This window comes from Achroia grisella, unplaced genomic scaffold, assembly GCF_030625045.1.
Source record: "Achroia grisella isolate CSIRO2021 unplaced genomic scaffold, CSIRO_AGI_Agris_v1 utg676, whole genome shotgun sequence".
NCBI classification, from domain to species: Eukaryota; Metazoa; Arthropoda; class Insecta; order Lepidoptera; family Pyralidae; genus Achroia; species Achroia grisella.
In genome coordinates this window covers 1,071,789-1,095,437 of record NW_026712992.1, presented here as the reverse complement: position 1 = coordinate 1,095,437, position 23,649 = coordinate 1,071,789, and the positions used below count along the sequence as shown (strand labels likewise).

At 34.0% G+C, this 23,649-nt stretch overlaps 1 protein-coding gene across 3 annotated transcripts in view; it reads left to right on the top strand.

The window, feature by feature from the left end:
* The window catches only part of LOC131850025 (transducin-like enhancer protein 4), a 72,914-nt gene that overhangs the window by 4,186 nt on the left and 45,079 nt on the right, over positions 1–23,649 (top strand). For all 3 annotated transcript variants that reach the window (XM_059200173.1, XM_059200174.1, XM_059200172.1), the window contains exons 2-4: positions 6,880–6,977; positions 8,484–8,547; positions 9,375–9,419. In XM_059200173.1, the coding sequence (XP_059056156.1) occupies positions 6,880–6,977; positions 8,484–8,547; positions 9,375–9,419 (207 nt within the window). The remainder of the gene's footprint in view (positions 1–6,879; positions 6,978–8,483; positions 8,548–9,374; positions 9,420–23,649) is intronic.

The following is a 23,649-nucleotide window of genomic DNA, read 5'->3' as shown; positions in this document are numbered from 1 at the left end:
TTGAACAAACATACAAATAGGCATTCACGTCAACACCACCTCCCGTCCCGCCGCCCCTTCACCCCGCATACACTAGCACTCGTAAAAGCAAAGTGAGTCGCGTCGTAAAACATTCGTAAGGTCATGTGAAATACCTACCTGACCTAACTTTACATACTCATTTTTCTGTAATAAGAATTCAGAACTTAAATAAATATATAGAAGGATTTTTTAGGATTAATAGATAATTATGACCACATTGTGACAAAGTAACAATATGTTATGCCCCTCCGATTGATCCCGTCTTCCATTCAAACAAGGATTCAAATTACTAGGGTCTTCGTCGAGGTTGGAATCTTTAATGGTGCCCTAATAGTAACGTCGTATCCTATAGGTAGATGGCCCTCAGCCGCTCCATAAGTGTTTCTCCGTGGGTATTGTGTGCCCTCTGCACTCGTCCGAATTTCATGCAGTAAACCTAAAAACCAGCTTCGGCCAGTACATTAAATAGAAATAAAAAAGACCAAGAGACGAAAAATCTTATACCAAGTCGATGGCTAAAAACAAGCATGCTTTTCTTTTTTTATACTTCTGCTTTGATGTGACCTTATATTTTACGTTACTTGGCCTTTATTTACTCAGATATTGAATTTAATTACTGCACGATTTGTATGTGTATAGAAATGAATATTCAATTTTCATCCACATTAATATTAACAAATAAGAATGTCGGTTTATTTGTCGACTACTGAATGAGTATTTTAACAGTGTTTGTGGTCTTGCCACCCACGGATATTTAATTATATATCGCTACTGCATGGTTTATCAATTGTTTCAAATCTTATGACTAAATTAGGTTTAACAAATCCTAAATTGTTTTCAATTTCTGCATAAACTTTCGACTACAGTTACAACGATTGTACAACGAATCTGTACGACCGTTGTACAAGATCCTAGTTAGTGATATCGAAAAATACATTTTTTATATTGAGACAAGTAGTTTATTAGTGATCTAGTGACCAGCTTAACATGTATAATAGATACATTCAAAGATTTGTGTTATATGTCAGTTTAACTACATCCAAAAGAAAAAAGGTAAATTAAGAAACAAAGTAATATGTAGACGTCATTTTAGTAAAATTAAATACCGCAAAGATTACGCCGATTGCGACATAATCTTGAAAATTGAAAGGCATAATATGTCCATAATTTACAAAGTAAAAAATCTAATAAGTGAAAGACATAACTAGTAAAAAAGAAATTCTCAATATTTGAACGAATTTAATCTCATTTAAATCTTTTAAACACCAATATAGACCAACATACCTACTACACAAGGCCACTAGTTAACTTGTCACAAGTAATACTCTACATGAAATCTAACGATATAATACTACATAAGTACCTCAACGATTATGTTTAACTTTGTTATCAGCGGAAACGTATCTTGTCAAATGGTATTATCAATTTGATAAGTCTTGAGTCAATGTTCGCCCAAAATAATTCTTAACTTAACATTCGTAGTGAAGTTATCATTTTGCACAAACAACGCATGTGGAGTATGCAAACATTGCTTCGTCATAATCAAGATGCCATTGATGTGTTTCATATTGTGTAGATAAAACGTATTACATTTTAAAAAGTTTTATTAATAGTTGAATGTGAAATAGATCCTTAGTCCATCTTCTGCTTTCGGTATATGCTGGTATTAGAGGACCTGACCTGACCTGACTGACTGACTGATGGGGTAACTGACCTGACTTGCGCATACTAGAGCAAGTCAGGTCAGTTACCCCATCATGCTGAATTGATTAGGAATTGACCAGCATACTGTACCGGGGGGGTCATTTGAAGGTCGACCTGTTATTGCAAAACAGGTCGACCTTAATGTGACCCTCCTGGACTCCTTGGTCCAGGGTGGTTACATTAAGTTCGACAGAGGTGTGCCATTGCTATCAATGGAACTAATCTTGAATACTAACAATTCCCCCTCCCATAAAAAATATTTATTGAAGAATTGAGATAGCAGAAAAATGATTGCTCCTAGGAAAGATATCCACATAAAAAAAGAATACGAAGACTGATGAAATAAGAATGAGATGATGATAATAATGAGAGAGAAGATGAAATAAGAAACTAATGGTACGCGTATATGTTCATATCCCACGTTTTTAAAATAAGAGGTAAAGAAATTATACTGTTTTGATAAACCTACCAAATATTGTCATTAATTTTTATAACTAACAATATAATTGAGGTAATAATAGTAATATCAATTGCGGTAGTTTATTTATCTGATTATTCAATGAAATAATTAATTTATTGTACTAAAGACAACGTATATTGGAATATCTGTAATAAAATATTTAATGAATTAAAATTTTGTACATTATTGCAACCATTATAGAAACAAATTAAATGGCAGTTAAATTAAATTAACCAACAGTTAACTTTTAAAATAGATCATTAACACTAACAATAAATCTACTCTGGACTAATGATGTAGTGAACATATAAATATAGAAACATATATATCGTGTTTTTTTAGGTAACAGCCCTCGTTGATTGGAGTACTGATCCAGTATTTAGGTAGTAATTATTATTAATTAGTGTTACCATATATTTTTAGAAGAAGCATAAACAGCCGGTAATTATCTCTGTTGTAGTTTATATGGCCAGTTTTTTTTAAGCGCAGAAATCCATTAGTAATACTATATCGGTTTGCATTAGGAATTAAATGTGTATAAAATCATGTAATTGAATTTCATCGAACGGCTGGACAACGATCGATATTAACAAACCATGTTGTTCCCTATTGGCCAGCTTTGGGTATCGTGTTTCTGAGAAAATAAAATCAGCTTTCTGATCCTAGCGCTACCATATGAGTTTACCAATATTTTTTTTGTTTTGCCAACCTAAAGGAAATATATTTAAACAGGAGTTAAGTATTAGAAGTTCTAAGCATATAGCTGTAGAGTAGAAAATGGCTTGTGATAGTTCAGCATTAAGGCTTTACGTTACAAAGCCAATCTCGGTGTTCAAATATTTGTCTATGCTTGTTTGGTTTGTAAGTGCGAATGGTGTTTAGATGTTTACCGAGCCGCTGAACTTGTGTGTGCTCTCTGTGGAACGGGCAAGCCTCTAATATTACTAATAAATAGTTGACATCAATTCACTTTTCACACGTTTCACGAATAGGTTAAAATTATTATTAAAATTGGCCTTAACATGAATTACTATACGTCAAAAATAAGACTACATTTTTTTTACATTAGTAATAAAATATGTAAATCGTATCATTATGTCTATTAGATAAAAATAAAGTAAATTATTTTACATCTAAATATATAAAAATCTTTTAATAAAATATCTCTTTACTGACTACCAAATTCTGTTGAACGCTGTTAATAAAAAAAATGTAACAAAACAGAATCCATCCATTCAGTCGTTCGAAATACGAATTCCAATAAAAAAGAAATCTCCACCTGATTGTACAGGTAGACGTGGGCAGACGGACTTATTCAATAATTTGAAATAAGAACACGTATTTCTTTTTATATCCATTTAAACGGACTTTGTTTAGTTTTGTTTTTGTGCTTAGTCGTCGTTGGATGCGGGCCTTTCATCCGGACCCTACACAATACTGCCACTCAAAAACTCCTCATTGTATTTTAATTTGACCTTTTCGGCGATAATTTATGGGAATCTTTTTTTTTATTATCGCAGGGGAACGTTTACTTAGTGTATTATTATCGTGGATTATTTTCATTCCTTTTGTGATCGATTTGAATTTGGGATAATCGAAATTGAACTGTTTAGTTAAATATCGAGGGTAGGATGTCTCAAGCAAGTTACAGTACATCGTGGGAATTTGTACACGTTACGTGATGTACGGTTATGAATTAATAATAGTCACTTGAATGCTGAATTTTAGATGGTCTATTATCACCGTTACCTTATTATTTAACGATGTTTTAATTAGAGTAATTTCAAGTTTCATAATACTAATTGATACACATACACAACTGTGACTCTTAATTTGTGGACACGAATGGTTGTTTGTTTGTATCAAAAATACTATAAGTATCTCTTTGTAGCTAAAAGTACGGGACATATCAGGCAATAGTCCATACGCTACTTGTCAAAATTCACACGGGAAACAGCAAATGTGAAATAATTGGCTAAATACGATGTTTAATTAATAGTGTATGAGTTAATTAATTATCAACACTTAAGAATAGTATATGTGATGCGTGTATTACAAATTTATTACAGCAATGTATCGAATGTGGTGCCGTCGTGATGTTATTTTATGTGGTGATTTAATCGCGGCTATAAAACACTTAACTACAACAGTACAGCGTGCGGTGAGCGAACACGCGGGCTGCATTAGCGGGCCGCAGATAAACGCAGAATAAAACAAATAATTAAAGCCGGCCCGTATGTAACGTGTCCAGATAAAATGTGTGGTGGGAGGGAGACCCTCCCGCCCGCTACTGTTTTAAGGTTTATAAACCGGACATTTGCCCACATTTATCTGGAATTAATAATAACCTAGTTACACAGCGCCGGTGGGAAGGGAATTGTTAGTAATGTGGTTTAATGACCGCATTGCTGGCAATCTACCATGTCAATTTGACCTCTACATGGTTCCCCTGGAAACTAACGTGATAAATTCTTGATTAATTTATCACATTGGGACCTGACCTAAAGATCTTCTTGGAGAATTTGTCACAATGGGCTAACTGACCTGACTTCATGCTCATCTTATCATTGTCTACTTGCACCCATTATCATCATTTAAATAAAATCACTAAGTGCCATCTAGTCCCAAGCTAAGCAAAGTTAAGCAACTGCTTAGTACCCATAACACAAACTCTGTTTAGTATGTATATATTTATATTACTTGATACATATATATTTTTTAGTATATAGGTACATTAATTTATATAGTAAATAATTAATGAACATCTTTTTTATTTTGATCCTTTTTAGTTCTCACTTAGTTCGTTACTGGCAGTGTATAAAAGCCACGACAAAGTGTTATAGAGTCGCAAGTCGCATCAACCGTTCTATAATTTCGTCATGCATGCCACATGTGAGCGGTCGCCGCGCCGACGCAAGCCTCGGGCAGCTACTGTCGCTATCGTTTTGTTCTTACCTTCAAAATACATTAGTCTGTAACTTTCAATTTGCTTTTTATTATCCGATCAAAAGGCTTGAACATGGATAAGTAATTGCCAAGTCTACGAGTCTGCTCATGATTGTTTTGTTTTTGTTTATGGTTTGGAAGCAATTAGACGCTTATGTTTTGATATAGGTATTGACATCTGTTAGTATTTTAGAATCGATAAAAATAAATATATAATTTACTTTTTATTTTTTATACATTACAGCATAATAATTCGTACACAACCTTGCTTTATGTTATTATATATATATCAAATAGCAGAACATAAAATTAACAGTAAAGTTGAAGAAACATATTTTATGTTAATTGATTTTGTGATGATTGATTAATTGTCATAAAAACATTAAAATTCTTTATTTAATATATATCAAATAAAAAACTGAATTTCCCATCATATAACAATATCTGGCGTTAGCGTAAATCGTAATACCGCTTCTTATCATCCATAGGATAGACGCATGTAGTAGGCGATAATGGGAATAAACAAGGATACTAGTAGACGTAGAAGAAAAGGAATGGAGATAGGACTCAATAACAAAATACTTGGTGTGTAGGGAACAAACGTCCTCTTGTAGGGAAAGGCCCGTGCCTAAAAGTAATGGTACCGTAATATCATGTCGTAGTGATCTTTTTACTATTCCTAAATGTACACTGATATACAAAATGTACAAGAGTGTGATCTTAATAGAAAATAATGTATATTTTATGGGTTTAAATTTCATTCTATATTATGACATCTAGCTATCATCTTACCTATAATGATTGATAACTACATGTACAAGAGCTAGCTGCGGTTAGACTATCAACGTTGCACCTCCCTATTACGTTATGAAGTGCGCGATTGCTCATTACAGCATGAGACATCGGTGCGGAGGCGGCCGACCGCAAGGCTATCTCCTGCGGTTACATTCACTAAATTCCCGGCCACATTTTTCCCGAGCCCGATTGTCCGCAGCTCCATTTACAACGTCTACACGCCGCACCAGTTCCTTTTACGCTTTTATTTACGCTCCTTTTATTATTTTTAAAGTCCGTTTGTTCCTCGCGCCGGCTCCGAGCGGCGGTTATTTATTTTTTGCCGCAGGCCTCCGGCGACCGTGTGTTGTTGTGTCCCTCGCTTTATTTTTATTTTCGTGCTTCTTATTATGAAGTTACGTTTTTTTTATTACTACATGCTCGCGTGTTCCTGTTACTTTATTTTGTGTTAAGAGACGAGCGGTTGGCGTTGTTCTTTTTTTTTCATTAATCGAGGCTCACACCGAATTATGGTCATTAAAGGATAATTTGTATTATGGTAATTTGGGATGCGTGTAATTTTTGTTTCGTGATAGGAATGTTTTTATGTGGAGATCGAGATTGATGAACGATGGACTGTTGAATGTAGTTGTGTTTAAATTCTTACGGAATATTTGGATGTTAATATGTAGTTGTAAGTTTAATCATAGGCATATTAATAAACTATCACAAAATAAATCATCTTTGTAATCCAAGTATATGTAGGTATATATTTAAATGTCCATGTCTTACATTGTGGATATAAAAAATTGTACACATTGTACACTCTTGTACTTGTATTATAATCCGCTCAAAGAAATGAGAAAATAAGACGAAATAACACAATGTAATGTGTGTATGTTATGTTAGCAATACACGATATTTTTGTTCCATTTTCTGTTTTTTTACAATAGCTACTGTTTCTTTGTTCACAGGGCCCACCGCAGCCCGGCCAACCTATCAAATTTACTGTAGGCGAATCCTGTGATCGGATCAAAGAGGAATTTAATTTTCTTCAAGCACAATATCATAAGTAAGTATTATGTAGACCAACAAGGAATATACTAATGCAAACGTTTTTCATCTTTACTAATATATAACTAAATGTGAATTCGTTATATTAACCATTTACTGAGCTGTTTATTGTACTTTAATTATACGAGTTGATTGAAGTAATTTAATACACATTATTGTAAATTGTATCTCATTGTTTAGTACACAAGCTGCGCACTTGCCAATTTCCATTTAATACGATCCATTTGTTTTGTTGGCATACTCTCATTCTTAAATTTATGTTACAGGAAGAATTCATAAGTGTTAATTAATTTGCATTGAATACATTTTTGCGGTGTATTAGTTAAAATTGCTATATATAAATACTTATAATAAAGATATTATAAGTATTTATATATACAGTAATTTGTCAAAGTGAATTTTATATAGATATTAAAGAAATATCTATATTAAATTCACTTTGACAACATTACCAACATATTATAGTAATATTTACAATTCAAATAAAAAAAAAATCTCGTCGTTCATTTGTAAAGTCTAAAATATGCACTGTAGTGTAAATATATTCTTAGAACTACAAAAACAAAACAGTTAAAAAGAGCTCATCCGGCATTCATAAGAGAAATTCATTGGAATAACCCCCTAGCACTATAGGTACCTGTCCCTTTTAACAGACCCTACCTTTTGACCCATTGTTACCGTATTGATAATCAAATCTTTACAATAAAATTCAACGTTTAAAATAAAAAAAAGTTGTAAGTAGGCAGGTACTACATACGGTACTTAATTCCTAAACTTTTATTTGTATTTCCGAAGGTACAGGATCCGTAGAATTTAATGGAAAAGACATTTAATACTAACACCGCTTAATAAATTTGGTTTGAATTTAAAATATACAATGCTATAATAATTATACACAAATATAACTTTCGATAATATAATAGATACATTGACGTAAAGAAGTGATTAAACGTTTTAAATCTATAAATTCTTTTTTATTATGCTATAAAAAAGAAAATTGAACCATTTATTCTACGCTATTTTAATGTGATCACATATTAATCGCTTTAAATGTCAGCCGCAGATAGATATGCAAAGTTTTCCTTGTAATAAAATACTGTCTTATAATAATACATGTCAACGGTTTTTTATATTTTTGTGGGGATTCTATCCGGTTAGTAGGCAAGTCTCGAAACGAAACTGAACAGACGAACAGCGACGCGACAGAGCGATAAAAACTAACCATAACAAGTCTGACCTACTACACCGATAACAGTTCTTATAACAAGCTGTTTGTTATATATAAATTCTTATCTTACTAAATTACAAGTGCTCTCTAAATAGAAACGTCGAGTGCGTGGGATTTGGTTGTTAAGTGCCTACCTACCTACTAATTATACATAAGTAATTGTGGGTTAACTACATACATTAAATAACAATTTATCTAACAGCTCCGGTTATAGCTAAATTACTAAAAATTACTCTCCTCACAAACCAGTAATTACGTATTTTTTGTTTGTTACAGTTTAAAATTAGAATGTGAAAAATTGGCTAGTGAAAAAATTGAAATACAGAGGCATTATGTTATGGTGAGTAAAATTTATTATTGCTATAATCGATATTATGAATAATAATAATAAATGTCGACCGTTAAAAATCTGTAGCGAGGAATAAATACTCGTATAGGCAACATAATGTCAATTTATCAGCTGGAATCATTGAAGGGAGCAACTAATTTAACGGTTGGATAGAGATGTTTATCAAATGTGGCATTCGTTCTGGCGTGTATAATCAATAAAATATGTTTCTTTTGTTCAACGCCCGCATGTCGGCTATTATTTTTCTATTCGACTGAAGCAATCCATTCCGTCCACTCTTTTGGGTCGGTCATGATCACGACTGAATGAATCGTTCATATCAATGCTTTTAAAGATTATTTTTTGGATACTGATATCAGAACCAACCAAAACTACAGAGTAACGTTTATGGATAAGATTACTGGGCTATTAATCATACTAATGATTTCGTCTGATCCGCTGAAAACATGTGTAAGCGTTGATAGCTGAATGTTTCTCGCAATAACATGCCTGCGTTTGTCAGGAAAATGTATAGCGTATTTTGGCATGCTTTAATCCCTGAATGTGCGCTCCGTTCAGATATGAATCACGATTAAGTGTAGCCAAATCGCTCGCAATTTATTTTAATACGCTCGAGAGGAAATTTTCTTAGAGAATTTTTATGTGTCGAGAACACTTCTGGCACGGGTCCAAACTGCGCTGCTGCGGATGTTTGGTCACTCGCCTCCTATAATTTGAGGAAGCTAATCTGTGCCAAAAGCTTTTCGTGTCACACTACCAATGTTACATTTCACACATATTGTAATCGATTCGTCTAATGCCTTCTGTTTATGTTGCAGTACTATGAAATGTCTTACGGCCTCAATGTGGAAATGCACAAACAGGTATGTACTACTCTATGTTTATTACAATATAGTTATGTTCAGATAGTTTATTCAGCAACGTTTGTTTTACCTATTAGAGTTTATGCGATCGTAAATGTTGTTTATCAAATTTTATTTTAAATATTAGGAAACTTGAAACGTCTAATATGGAATGTTTTTTTATATACATTTATAAAGCCTTATATAACAGTTTTTTTTTTAATTGATATAGTAAATTTATTTCTTTTTGAAAATTTCTAGCTAGGTAAAACACACGTTGCTGCTAGCATACTCTTTAAAAATTTTAAAAATAAAATAATTATTACACTTTGCTCAAACGGAACTTTTTACTTCATTAAGAAGACAGTATGTGACTATATTTTCACATTCCAATGGCGTTAATTTTTCGATAACGAATACTGCGAAAGGAGAAAAGGTGTATTTTATTAGCGGTCGGGAGAATTGGCGCTGAGGGAAATGTTGTAAAAGTAAAAAAACGTGTTATTGCGCTGTGCCTGTTTGTTGGATTTCGTTGTTTGACAGCGCACCCCGCGGCCACGGGGGTTGTTTGAGGTTGTTTGTCGACAGTGAAGGTCGGGTGGACCGGGAAGGGGGGTGTTCTTTGCACAAACCATTCTGTTGACGTTTTGGTTTTTAATTTTCACAAATGTTTCGTAGATTTATTTTTGTAACCCTAATTTTAGAGTTTCACGCTTCGCCTGAAAGCGAAAATAATTTGTCAGACAATCAGGGTCGCGGCCGTTGGAATACGGTGTCGTGATAGAGTTTATCAATACGTCATGATCGTAATATCGGTGGGGAGCATCGCTAAACAAGCTCCCCTAGGTAATGTGTGATCTACATGAATTCTGTCTATGAGTTGACGTTTAGCATTACAAAAGAGAATTTCATTAGGGCTGTCTAGTGTTATTATTTTGTTTTTCTTTGATTAAATAATAACGAAAAATGAAATCATATATTTATAAGCTAAATATAATTAAACTGCCTAATCTGAGTTCATCAGTCCAATCTTCATGTTGGAAGTGAAATATTTTTTTTCAAAATTTTGATCTATGTCTGATTGTACATGCTAACCTCCGAACTGTTAGACTGATTTAAAATAAATTTTGCATGGTGATAAACATAAACTTTATATTTCATGCATTTTTATTTATGTTGTGATAGATTAGTCAATATTTTTTTAAGTGCACTATCATTTACTGCTTCATTTAAATGGTCCAATACTTGAATACCTATAGCATTTATACTTACTATAAATGTTATTATGTACATAAAATATTTTGATAGCCCTAAAGTTCAATAGCAACCAATATATATTACACGTTGCAGGGTGTTCTCACAGCCACAGGCGACCCTTGATCCGCAGGGGTTCCGTAGTAATCTGTTGATTTTACGCTCGCTAACACGGCCCTAGGCCCAGGGTGGGCGCCATTCTACAACCCCCACTTTTAATTATAGCTATATTTTAGCACGTCCTCAAAACGGAAACAGAATCAATTTAAAACGCTTCAGAATTTTATTATGAAATATTCATTCGTTTTGCACATTAATATTTCCCACGTGTATTTTTTAATACGAAACATATGTTTCTGCTTGGATCGAATATTAATTGCGCTCGTTTGTGTAAGTGACGATACACGGTTGTGCTTCAAGGGCGATAACCTCGATTAATCAGAAGGCATGTAGAGTTGCTATAGCTTTCATCGACACCAAAAGTGCTGGTGAACAAGAACTTGTTCCAATTATGCAAATATAACCGATGTGAATGAACATTTAAATTGGTCGATAAACTTTTTATATTACAAATAATAGAAGTTCTGTACGACTATAAATCCGGCAACACCACTACGAGTAATATTTGTTTAGGGTCTGGCAAACTAGCAGCGAGGGTTATTACGAAGGGTTGTATTGTTTGCCTCTGTGGCGGACAGATGGCGGCCTCCTTCAACTCAATGGTTGAATGCGCTATTTAGCGTACACTGGCGCGCTTCATTGTAATGGATTATTACATTATCACTTAACACGCTCAGTGGAGCGAGAACCTGAGTAGTACCAACTTTGTTAAGCTTTTATAGCGCTTCATGCAAGCGTAAATGCTATAAAAAATATGCTGTAGATTTTATCTCGGGTGTACGCTTTTTCTATGATACTCGTTTTTGTTTAAATACTCTGAACGAGTTTTTAATAAGTTTGTAATTTTCTGTATTGATTACTTTTTTATTTCATCATTCTATTCATTTTCCCAATAACTATTATGTAAAATGTACCTAGTCTGTTTATTTATTTAAATACTTATGCGCTGAATGGTGTTTCGGTAAATAGGAGGATCGTGATCAATATTATATTAATTAAAAACATTGTCGCAATAATAATTTATTGATAATAAGTAAAACTATTAAGAGTTGTAATACTGTCACTAAGTATTAATGTATTATTTATTACTTGTGAGTCATGAAGTGTCATCACTGAGTAAAGCATTAAGCGTACAGTGCTTCCAGCTGATTTAAATTTCTGATTACATGCGGTCAGTAAGAGTATGTATGTTATGCACTTTAGTTGTCTTTAAATTTATTGGATTTACTGATACTTTTATTTATTTTGTGTATTAACGCGTCGATTACTGTTACCTCTTATATAGTAGCTACTGATTTAATTTTTTCATTGTCTCGAAAATAAATTCACCTATATAAATGTGTTGTATGTGCGTAGTGTTGTGCTGACAATTGGCCGCGCGTCGTGATCGCGCCGCATTCGTCTCCGTGACCGCGTCTAACTCGCGTTTTCCGCTCTTTCTGACGGCGACTAATTGCTTAGATTTTCTTTTGTTAGTCTCGGAGTCAGGCCGTAGTCAGACCGTGTCCAATCACACCTACTTATGCCGTGAATTGATTGTTTCGTCTTTGTGTTGCTATATCGACACGGAGACTTATTGTTCTGTGCTTCGAGCTATTATTTACGCCCGAGCTGACTTTCACGCTGTCGATTATTGCAACGGTTTCCATATTCAGTGTCAATCTTTAAAAGATTCTTGTCATATTTGTCAAACTGTTTAGTGTGCTTATACTGCATTGTTTGACAAGTGTAGTGAGTGGTATCTAGTGGTCTTTACAACATGTGAAAGTAATAAATATATAGCGACGGTGGAGTGCTATTATCCAGTGTCACGAATGTTGAGACAATAGGGTTGCACGGAGTGCGAGTTCGACGCGGCAGGATATCGATAAAATACAATGTGAAAGTTTACGAGTGACACCCCTGCTGAGTTCGCTCCAGCGGCCAGCGCATTCACCACCCTCGCTGACATGCTCGTTATGAAATATCAATGACGCGGGGGCTCGGTGTACGGTTTGATAATAAATGTTTGTAGCGCTTTGTTCTGTGTATGGATGGCAACTGTTCGCTTTGATGGGTCCACTTTGTGTATTAAATTGGCGATAAGCGCGTTGAAAACTTAACTAACATTAAAATAGTATATTACAAATAATTTGAAGTGCACGTAATCGTACCTACTTATAGCAAACATTTATAGACTTTACTCCGATAATGTAGAAAACTTGATAAAATTTTGTTTGAGTCTAAACGTATGATTTTTTTCTAATGATTTGTTGATATGATAGGAATTATTTTTCCAATAATAATTTGATTATACTGTAAAATAATAATACTTTTGTGATTAAGCAGTAGGTAATTTTATAAATTGTCTATAATCAAAGATTTAAGTCATATTTTAAACGAATTTTACCACCACTAACAATACAAAATCGAACATTTAATTGATAATATTGAATGGGCTACTGTGTGCTAAAGATCCACATATATTTACATTTATGTGTATTACGTATACTCCCAAAACATACAACCCTTCTTCGGCAAAAAAACAAGTCATAAAAGACTCCAATTAATAAACAAAGAAAAAAATCCGTCGACCGCCACTGTACTTTACCCGTATAATTTAATAATTTAGGGGTTATTGCGATTCCATCCACGCCACTGGCCCTCGCCCTTGATGCGCTCTCAAATTATTCATACGCGGGGCGGAGGACTGTTTACCCTTGCGTTAGGGTGCGTCCACACCCGCCGGCTCTCATTGATAAAAACACTGCACGTGCTCTATCCGCTTACCCACTGTTTATAAGGAGACCGGGGGATTTGTGCAACGTATTTAATCCTATTTGTTTTATTTTACTGTACAATTTTAATAGTCAATAGAAACAAATTTTTGTTTATCTATGTATTATTTATTATTAAAAGTTTATTTTTGTTTTTATAATATTTAAAATACATTTTCATTAGATTTATATTCATTGAAATTTGGATTCTCTCATGTGTTGTGTTACTGTTATTATGTATTGTATTCCAAATCTATTAACCAGTATAGTTAATAGTATTCTATAATTAATATTTTAATTATTAAAGTCTACCGAGTGGCAATGGAGAAAGAATACAGTAGGTGTAAGTCCTATATAGTAAAACGTTGCTAATTAGAAGACAAACTATAAATATGCATTATCCCGAAAAGGCAACCACAAAATACAACCGTATACCAATTAGTTCACTCAGTGTGATAAAATATATTATTTTATGAGGAAAACCGGTATCTAACAGTAGTAAGATCTTGGGTTAATGGATCATAGTATTTAAAATTATACAGCAGTCAATATTAATAGATAATGTATATTTTATTTTGCCATTAGCAGATATAGATGTACTAAATTTGATAAGTCACTAACTATTTATACTTTAGTCTCATCTCGTTATGAATGTATACAATAATATAGATAAGCCAATTGATTGTATAAAACTCACCGGAGTGCTACACTACTATGTTCATCGTAGCGTGCAGTGTGCCGTATCAAATTATAGCTGTTGATCGTTCACATCAACATGCTGGTACGTAGCCGTCAAGGGTCCCCGCATAATAGGCGCACTATCTCTTACTAACATCTATAGACGGATACAGCTCTGTGAATTGTCTAAATGTACGCAACAACTCACAATGAACGCTCGGTCGCCCCTCGTTTTAAAAGCGAAATTATCTCTCCATCTACAGGGTGCGCGGTCCCGGGCGGGCGTCGCGCGGCAGATGGCGCTTGCAATAAAACCACTAAACGCGATATCGCTCGCTGCCCCTCCGCTTTATTATTTGATCGGGGAGCCAAATTAAAGGATTTGCCGTGCCTAACCCCTCGACGGCGACCCTCGCCCGCCAACAATCACCTCTGTATTAAGTCTAATTGTGTTTTCAAATTCTGCCCCTACAATACCAGGGGACGCGATGTGCGCCATGTGAAAAAATACGGCACATTCACCCCGTGTCGCTTTATTAAATTTCCTTTGTACAGCGTGTTTTTCGCATAACGGCGTTTGCCACAATCGTTCTCAATGTTGTGAAATTAATCAAATACGATAAACAATATTCTAACGCAACGTTCGTGCGTGTTGAGTTATCCCCTGGCCGTGTAATGTGGCCATGAACACTCGTGACCAATAAACGCAGTTTTATTACCGATGCTAGTCCTAACCACGCAGATCTAACGTCGTAATTCGTGTAAAGTACTCGACATTCGCTATCTCGCTGATACACATTAATCTCGATACATCACTGCTTCTTCACTGTGATATATTCGGATATTATTTTGTGATTGATTATTTCTTATTTACTTATCTTGACAGGTGGTTTATACTTGGATTAAGACACTAATACACTTTGTTTACGTTATTTTGAATTTGACATATAACGTCAACAAAATATATTGTCAGATAATACTGTATGATTATCGCTGTAAATATATTATAACTTTTGTACTTTATTTCTAAGTGAACAGCCTGTAGATAAAAATAGGGCTGGTTGATGTCACCCGACTCTTAGGGTTCCCTTCACATTTAACAATATTCTACTATTTCTATTCGTTAATTTATCACCCCTCGCCAATGGCGACGGCTCGAAACTAATTACATTGTATACGGCGTTCGCTACGCGGGCAGCCTTAATTGCACTGATTGAGACACGGATATTGGTTTGGAAACAGTTTATGTTGATGCCATACAAAAGTTGTATCGACCACTCGTGCTGTCGACGCTAGCCCGTAAAACGGACTCATGAATTATGGACGTCTCGTCCACTCCTTGACTCTTCATTTAAAACAGACGATTTCTATTCGGCTCGTAAAGTACACGCCTATGAGTCATTCATTTTCCATTCACGGTAATAGGCCGTAAAACTGCAGTTCGTGCGACATTAGAATTTTAAGAGGCGGCATATTTGTTACGTTTATTAAATTAAATAAACGTTTGAAATTTTTGGAACGTACTAAGTAAATAAATAGTACGTGCTAGTTCTATTGGGGTTCTTGGGTATTAACATAGTGAGTGTATCATTAAATCTCGGTAACGTTATAACAAAAACGATAACAGTTGTACAGCGGTGGGTAGTCTATACAAATAGAGCGAAACAATGCAAACAGGAGGGTGAACGGGTGAAATACGAATACATAGGGTGGCGACCCTCTCAGCTATTGACGGGTGAGACTCTCACAATCTGATAGTTGCTCCGCAATACACTTTGCTACCCATTCAAGTGCACATTATGATTATTTTAAATTGTTACTTTACAGAGTAGGATGTGACTTTTAAATTCTTATTTTATCTAGCTACATCTACCATTCCTAATAAATTGTTCTCTGTAGATAATGAAGTTTATATCTCCTCTGCCAATAAATACTACTCTCCAAGAAATAGTTTTATGCCGAAGGTACTCCGTGGGTTCTTAGTGGGTAGGTATAGTATAAATTATATATATATATATATATATATATATATATATATATATATATATATACAACACGAATACACGTGTATATATATATATATATATATATATATATATATATATATATATATATATATATATATATATATATATACATACGTGTGTTATCGTTGTGATACTGTGGCAATAACTAAATAAAACACCAATTAAACTAATCAAATGGTCTATCATATCCGGAATTCCTTGTTACTTGTCTGTGTCAACAGAGTTCATAAGTCGTAAATGTAGTATAAATAATAATATCGTAGTTGAATGGGTGATAACTTGTAATAAATTTGGATATAACGAACAATAGATATAACATTTCGTTATAAAGTATACTGAACAATCTGTAAGTAATAAATTGTTATATATATATTGCTATTGACCTTTATTAATTACACTGAGTTTGTAAACAAAGTACTCACTTTCGTTGATGCTTATGTAATCATCATTTTTTATTTACTTAGTATAGTACTTATGAATAAAATTAAAAAACATACCACAATTTATACGCAAAAAAATTACGTTTATAAGCGGCTAAAATTTCCGACATAAATAAATGATATTTGATTTGATTTGATAATACATCTGTGGGATATAATTGTCCGATGTGTCCAGAGCAAGAGCTATATCATCTTTATCATCCCATCCGTACTTTGCTGATACGATTACTCCCAGCAATTTTGCAAAAATATGTTATCAATCACACAATATCATTAGGGGTTGATTATGTAAGTTGCTGCAATAATCACGTTTGAAACAGCTTGAATTATCAATTTTGGAATTATTTACGTATTATTTGTTAGTCGCAGTCAGTAAACAAAACTCTATGTAACTGAAACTATTGAACGATAGATACATAAAGGCTGAAATGCGCGTTAGTGACGCAGTCAAGTAGCGATTTGGAGGATAGAGTACTAAAATTATGAATCTAATCAGTGTGTCTGTCTGTCTATTTGTGTTCAATTCATGAATAAATTGCTGGACGGATGTTAATTAAATTTTACTTTAATATACTTTGCGTCGCAAATATGGATGTAGGCTATCTCGTATCTCAAAATATAGCAGACGAAACAGCTGATAATAACGATGATCCAGAGCCTCCACCCGAAGCAATAAATAAAACAAACAATGCAACCAGTCCGTAAAATTGGATTAGCGTTTACCCAATTGCAAAAGAACCGTTGCACGTGACATTCGCTGGGTCAGGGAGCTACTAATGTAATTTATACCTAAGTATACCTATCTGTCAAATAAGGCTAGGGGAACGACCTATCATTCGTTCGCTATATTAAATGTTAGTATCGGAGGGTGCACAAATTGGGGTTGACTCCGATTTTATAACAAAAATAAAAGGACGTCTTTAAAGTTTTATGACATAATCCACGACAAAGCTTGATATACCATTTTAAATGAGTATCTTGTAATCAATTAGTAACAACATATAGTTTTGGTATGTAGTTAATTTCTTGTCGAGTTTAAGTTAAAGATATTAAAAGGTTAGGCTTATAAATATGTTAAAAAATTATTTATAAAGACTCAATTTTTAAAATAGAAACGTGTAAATAAACAATTTATTAACAAGTTTCATGTTCTTGTTAAGTTATTATCACATCCAATTCATATATATTCATATTTTAGATTGCACAAAAAAGAAAATAGTTGTTTAGTACAAATCCTGTTTAGTTTGAAACTAAATAGCGTTGGGAATTATATGTAGGGTTATTTATTTATTTATCGACATATTACGAGGGTTCTTGGTAATATTTGTTACCCCATATGTGTCCTGTCGATTCTTATCAGTAACGGAAGCCAGCGCCAAACTTAACTGTAAACTTGTCATACTCGCCATGATTTAACGTATATATATATATTATATTGCATGGTAGGTAAATGACCTATTACGTTATCAATCTTTATCATAGGCCGGGTTACAAAAGATACCGTTTTATGACATGTAAATACGAATACATCACAAAAATTAGTGGTTATTTTTTATGGATGGTAGTGATAAGGTAAGGTCAGTTAGCCCATCGTGACAAATTTACACACGAATTTATGACGATGGTTTCCAGGGAGAACCGTGTGGAGGTCAACTTGAGTTAGTACTGCTAGCAATTGTGTAATTAGTTCACATTACTAACAATCCCCTTCCTCCAAAATTTGTGAATTAAATATAGAGAACTTGTCCAACAATTACTATATTTGAACAATTAATTGCGTAATCAACCAGTGTGCTATAGATACTAAGTTATATATATGTGTATATAAAATAATAAATAGCTAACGCCTTTCATTAGCGGCCGTGTATAATAAGTTAAACATCAAAATTATGGCGTGAGAGTGGTTCGACTAGTCGCTTACGAGGCTAGCGTGTTTGTTGTACAGAGGGGTGGTTGCGTGTAGGGTTACCAAATCAAATAATAATGAGATTTGCTGGCAATGTCACTAACATTTGTATCAAATGTTTGTTTTTAAACATAGTAGTTATCTACATTCACCATTTGTTTTCGGAGTGTGGAGACAGAGAATTTATTTTTACATAGATATCGTACATGTCTCTGCATGTACAAAATGCAAGACTTTTATGATTCTTTATATATATTTTAACCTTGTTACGGAGATACTTCCGTGCACTTATGAGGAGTATAGATAGATGGAACAAAATTATATATTTTTTTCTAACATGTCTGTCCTACGTGATTAATTCCTTATAAATTCCTCGCTATGTAATGACTGACTTATATTATCTTTATTTTATCATACTCAACTATTGCTCCGTCTATTACCGTTAGGACAGTCTAGAGCACCGTCCCATATTTATCAATAAAAAAAATCCTGTAAATTGGTAACGTTTGGTAACCCTAGTCGCGTGTGGCGCCAATGCTACATGTGTTGGTGTTTCAACACGAACCGATATATCGCCACAGGCCGCATGCTATGTACTATATTCGGTATATGCCCGCTAATGACTAATTCAACGCGCCAACAAATCGCTGTGAATGTCGGAATTTAACGTAGCCGCCTAGTTGTATCGCGCTTTGATCGCTCACTCCAATTAAGTTGATTTGTTTCGTATTAAAAACGTATACTTTAGCAATTCGTTTGTATCTGTTAACTGAAATGTTTTTGTATATGAAATGTTAAAGGCAATTTAAAGTGATGATAATACAATGGGCGCACGTGGTAATTGCTGCTTCCTGTAGATAATGTTTCCTGTAGAATCCTGTACGTCGAACAAATAATAATTTGTTTGTAAAGTGATATATGTTTATTGTTTTTAATTATTATTTGTTGTTCTTTAATTAAGTACCGAACGAGTAATTTGCCGATTATCCCAAAGGTTAACTAGTAGAGAATCCTTTTAGCGTTAAGTTCGCCTTTTCTACCATGTCTTTTTTTAAATAAGTACTTTAGTCAGCATTACAGTTTGTGACTAATATATAATCCTTATTCACCCCTGTAACTGCACTTACAATTTTTAAATCGCACATGACGTTTAGATAATTTCACGAAAGCTTTGCAATGTATTTTAATATAAGATAAAATTGGAGCGAGCCTTTAGTAATAAAATAATTTCATTCATTCATAACAACCTATTAACGTCCCACTGGAGGGCCCTATAGCCCATATAAGAGCATTACATTAACCAATTATTACGATGCTGGCCAGGCCGCTTGATATAAGGCTTTTTATAATAATAATAAATCTATTTATTGCCAATAATAGTATAGTACAGTACACAGTTATCAAGTTTGCCTTCTTTCACACTGTTGCGTTATTGTTTTTTATTCCTCTTGTAGTTTTACAAATCCTAAATTTGATAAAAAATGCTAAAATATGTATCTACTTGAATACTAGGTCTACTTTCTCACGTGGATTAATAAAATTTATAGTAATAATTGAGAAATAATTACTTTCATAGTCAGATTACAAATTTTGACATGTTAGTTAAAGACAAAGGAATGTAACTTAACTAATATAATTTAAAGAAATGCGATTCCGCAGAATTTACCTTTACAAAAGTCAGTTTTGAATAGAGCAGAGAATTAATATGTTTCTATGAAAAAGCATTCCAAATGGAATATTTTTATAAAACTAATATGACATCTTTATCTTGTTTACATATAATAAAATCGTGATGAAGCGAAAACTGTCTGTTTGTTTATATGTTCATGTGTTAAAATTTCACGTATAAATGAGTGGAGAAATTACGGAATTGCGGGCATCGCTAGTTTTACTTGAATAGTTTAATCTGTTGAAATTGTTAAAGAAACGTTTAAAACGATACTTAACCTAATGTTTAACGGGCAGGTCACAAGTAGAGACAAGTTCAGGTTAGCACGGTGTGGGCGCCAGGGTGGTGACGGGTGGTCGGGTGGCGGGCGTGCGGCCTGCGGCAGCGGTGAGCCGCAGCCGCAACGCTGCGGTCCCGCGGTCGTCGGACAGGACCCGCTAGCCACCCGCACTGGCTCCTTTCTCGCTTGAAATTAGATATTTTTATATTAAATTGAGTTAAATTTGAAGTATAATAATCTGACGGCCTCAGTTGTCCAGCGGTTTAGCACACCGCCTTAATTTTGAGGGTTTGATTCCTCGTACGGTACAAACATGTGTATACATGAGTATGATAGATTGTATCGGTCTGGGTGGTTTCTATAATATGTATCTATTTACGAAAAATAATCTGAGTATTAGAGATACTAGTGAGTAGATTATAGAGTTCCCTAGTACACATAATACAAGATCAAGTCAAATAATTACGTAGATATCAAGACTATGTGTTCTAAGTCTTTATTGTGTAATGTATCTTGACACGTTGACTTCTAATAAATCTTTAAACGATTACGAAAAATTATCATGAAAAACAATTTCTTGAAAACGATTAAAATTTCACTTTTATAACTGGCAAAATCGTTACGATTTAATTAATAGTAGACGATATAACGATACTTCGACAATGGTAAATATCGTTAACATACTTTACGTACCTTAAAAAGGTCAGTAGACTAGTCTTATTAAATTAGATTAGTATTACGATAATTATGTTTAGTTAAGTAACCAAATCGAATTGGTCATACTGCTGTCTAAGTTGAGAAGTTTAATTGTATAACAAATGTTATTTACTAAACTGATGATATTTATTTCTTTTATTTGCCGGTTCTTCACCGTGGCTAATACATTAATCATATTCTAGTATCTACCGCGTATAGTTTACTCGACCGCCGTGTCGCGTCTTTTAGAATCAGGGATGCCAATCGTATTTTCTCTTATGAATGATAATGGAATTGTGCATCCGCCTGCGCTAACTCTTACAACGCTAACGTTTACACTAGCGGGGCACCTATAGAGGATGATAGGATGAGCGTGTAGTCAGGTCTGTTAGCCCTTCGTGACAAATTCACCATGAATTTATCACAATAGTTTCCAGGGGGAACCACGTGAAGGTCAACCTGACAAGGTACATTACAGTAAGGTACATTGCTAGTAATGTGATTATTATTCCACATTACAAATAACCAACCAACTCTCCCCACGTAGAGGTATGTACTATGAGGACATTTTTAATCTCATACAAGGATGAAATTCTCATATACAAAAAAATTTCAAAACTCGGTGAAAATTCCACACTGTACGCGTTAGAGCAAAATGAGCGAGATATTAAAAGATTTATGATTTCTTCAAAAACTCTTATTTTAAGGTTGGCAACCCTGCTCAGAATAAGCATTGAGAGCGCAAACAGGCTGCGTAAATACAGACTGTGTAAACTTGCAAACTCCTCTTGTTTCGCTGCGGCAAGGGTACGGTGCGGGAGCGGTACACTGTTTAGGCTGTGGGTGGCCTGTGACTGGCTTGTACCTACTACACTATTGCTTTATTGTCAGCGTCATTGTTTTTCAGTTTATCTACTATCTATTAGACACCGCTCTAACTTAAGACGGGTTCAATTATTGAAGTAAACTAATACAATATCCATTATATACTAAGCCTACCTCTATTAAAGTAATGATTTTTGTCTTTGAAGAATATTCCTTCATTATTGGAATCAATTACATCGTGTATATTGTAACCATTATTATTTTCTGACACTCAAACAAATACTGAGAGAAAATCAATACTTTGTTTGTAAACAGAGTGTTTAGTTGTACTTACCTACAACCAGATCTTCAGGAAGTCAACATTTTCCGTTTTGCGAGATATCCCTTTATAATCAGTTGTATACCTAACAAACGATCTCTTATTACATAAAACCGAACTACTATAGAAGTGCACCATGTTAGAAATATATCTACGATTAGCTTAAAGTAATGTAATAGCTGGTTTGAGAGGTCGTGCCAGGTGTATGCAGTTAGCACAGAGTGCTTCGTTACCCACGTTGCATTGTGATGTAGAACGATAGTAACTGTGTGCTCTAGAGCCGGCGCAACGAGACAGCAAACAGTACCTACACTGCAAATAGCCTCCGTAAATAAGCTCGGCTCTAACTCCCAACTGGACGCATATACTGAGTGGCACTTTCGTTAAAATGTATGGCAATGAATCCCATCTCTATTGTGACACTTGGGTTTCTTTTATGTTTTTGAAAGTTGTTCGTAGAATAGATTATAAGTCGAATCTTTTTTTATATATACTAAGTTGATTTTTAATAGTTTATGGGAAATAAATATCTGAAGTGATTACACTCCATGTCAGCATGATCTGCCTCCTTATCCCATTTATTTGGGGTCGGCGTAATATGTTTTTCTCTTCCATTCATCCCTGTTCGCAGTTATCTCATTATTAATTCCCTTTTTGCTATATCATCTTTCACACAGTAACGTTATTCAAACAACAAGTTTAGGCTGTAAATTAATCTTTATTTTCTCATACAATAGGTGACACCTTCTAATATTTATTGTTTATGTAATATTGTTAATAATATCGACTTATCCATCTCTTTTTCGATGTTCCTCTGTATATATCTAACACTTTCTTTAAAATATACTCTTCATTCCTACGCGTCATCAGCAAAGCAGTTAGTCATCTTTTTCGGATAAGTGTTGAAGTTACTGAGACATAATTTTGTCACTTGTATTAATATGTCAACTATAGTATTTGACACCGTCCTATTTATCTGATATGCAAATGTACTGCTCTCGTTAACAATATTTGTGTATTATATCTAGAACAATTTTATAACACTAAACATGAAAGTGGTATTTATTGTACCTGTCGAATAAAATCCAAAGTACTTATTTATGTAGGATTTTATCACATGACATGTTCAATATCTATATCTGCTTTTATCGTCAGCTTTATTAATCATACAAAAATAATACAGATATATGAGTTTTATCATGCAACATACTCTAAATTTTGCGTTATCAGTTCAATCAATTTCGGAACTAAATCCGTGATAACACCCGCTATCATGTAAGC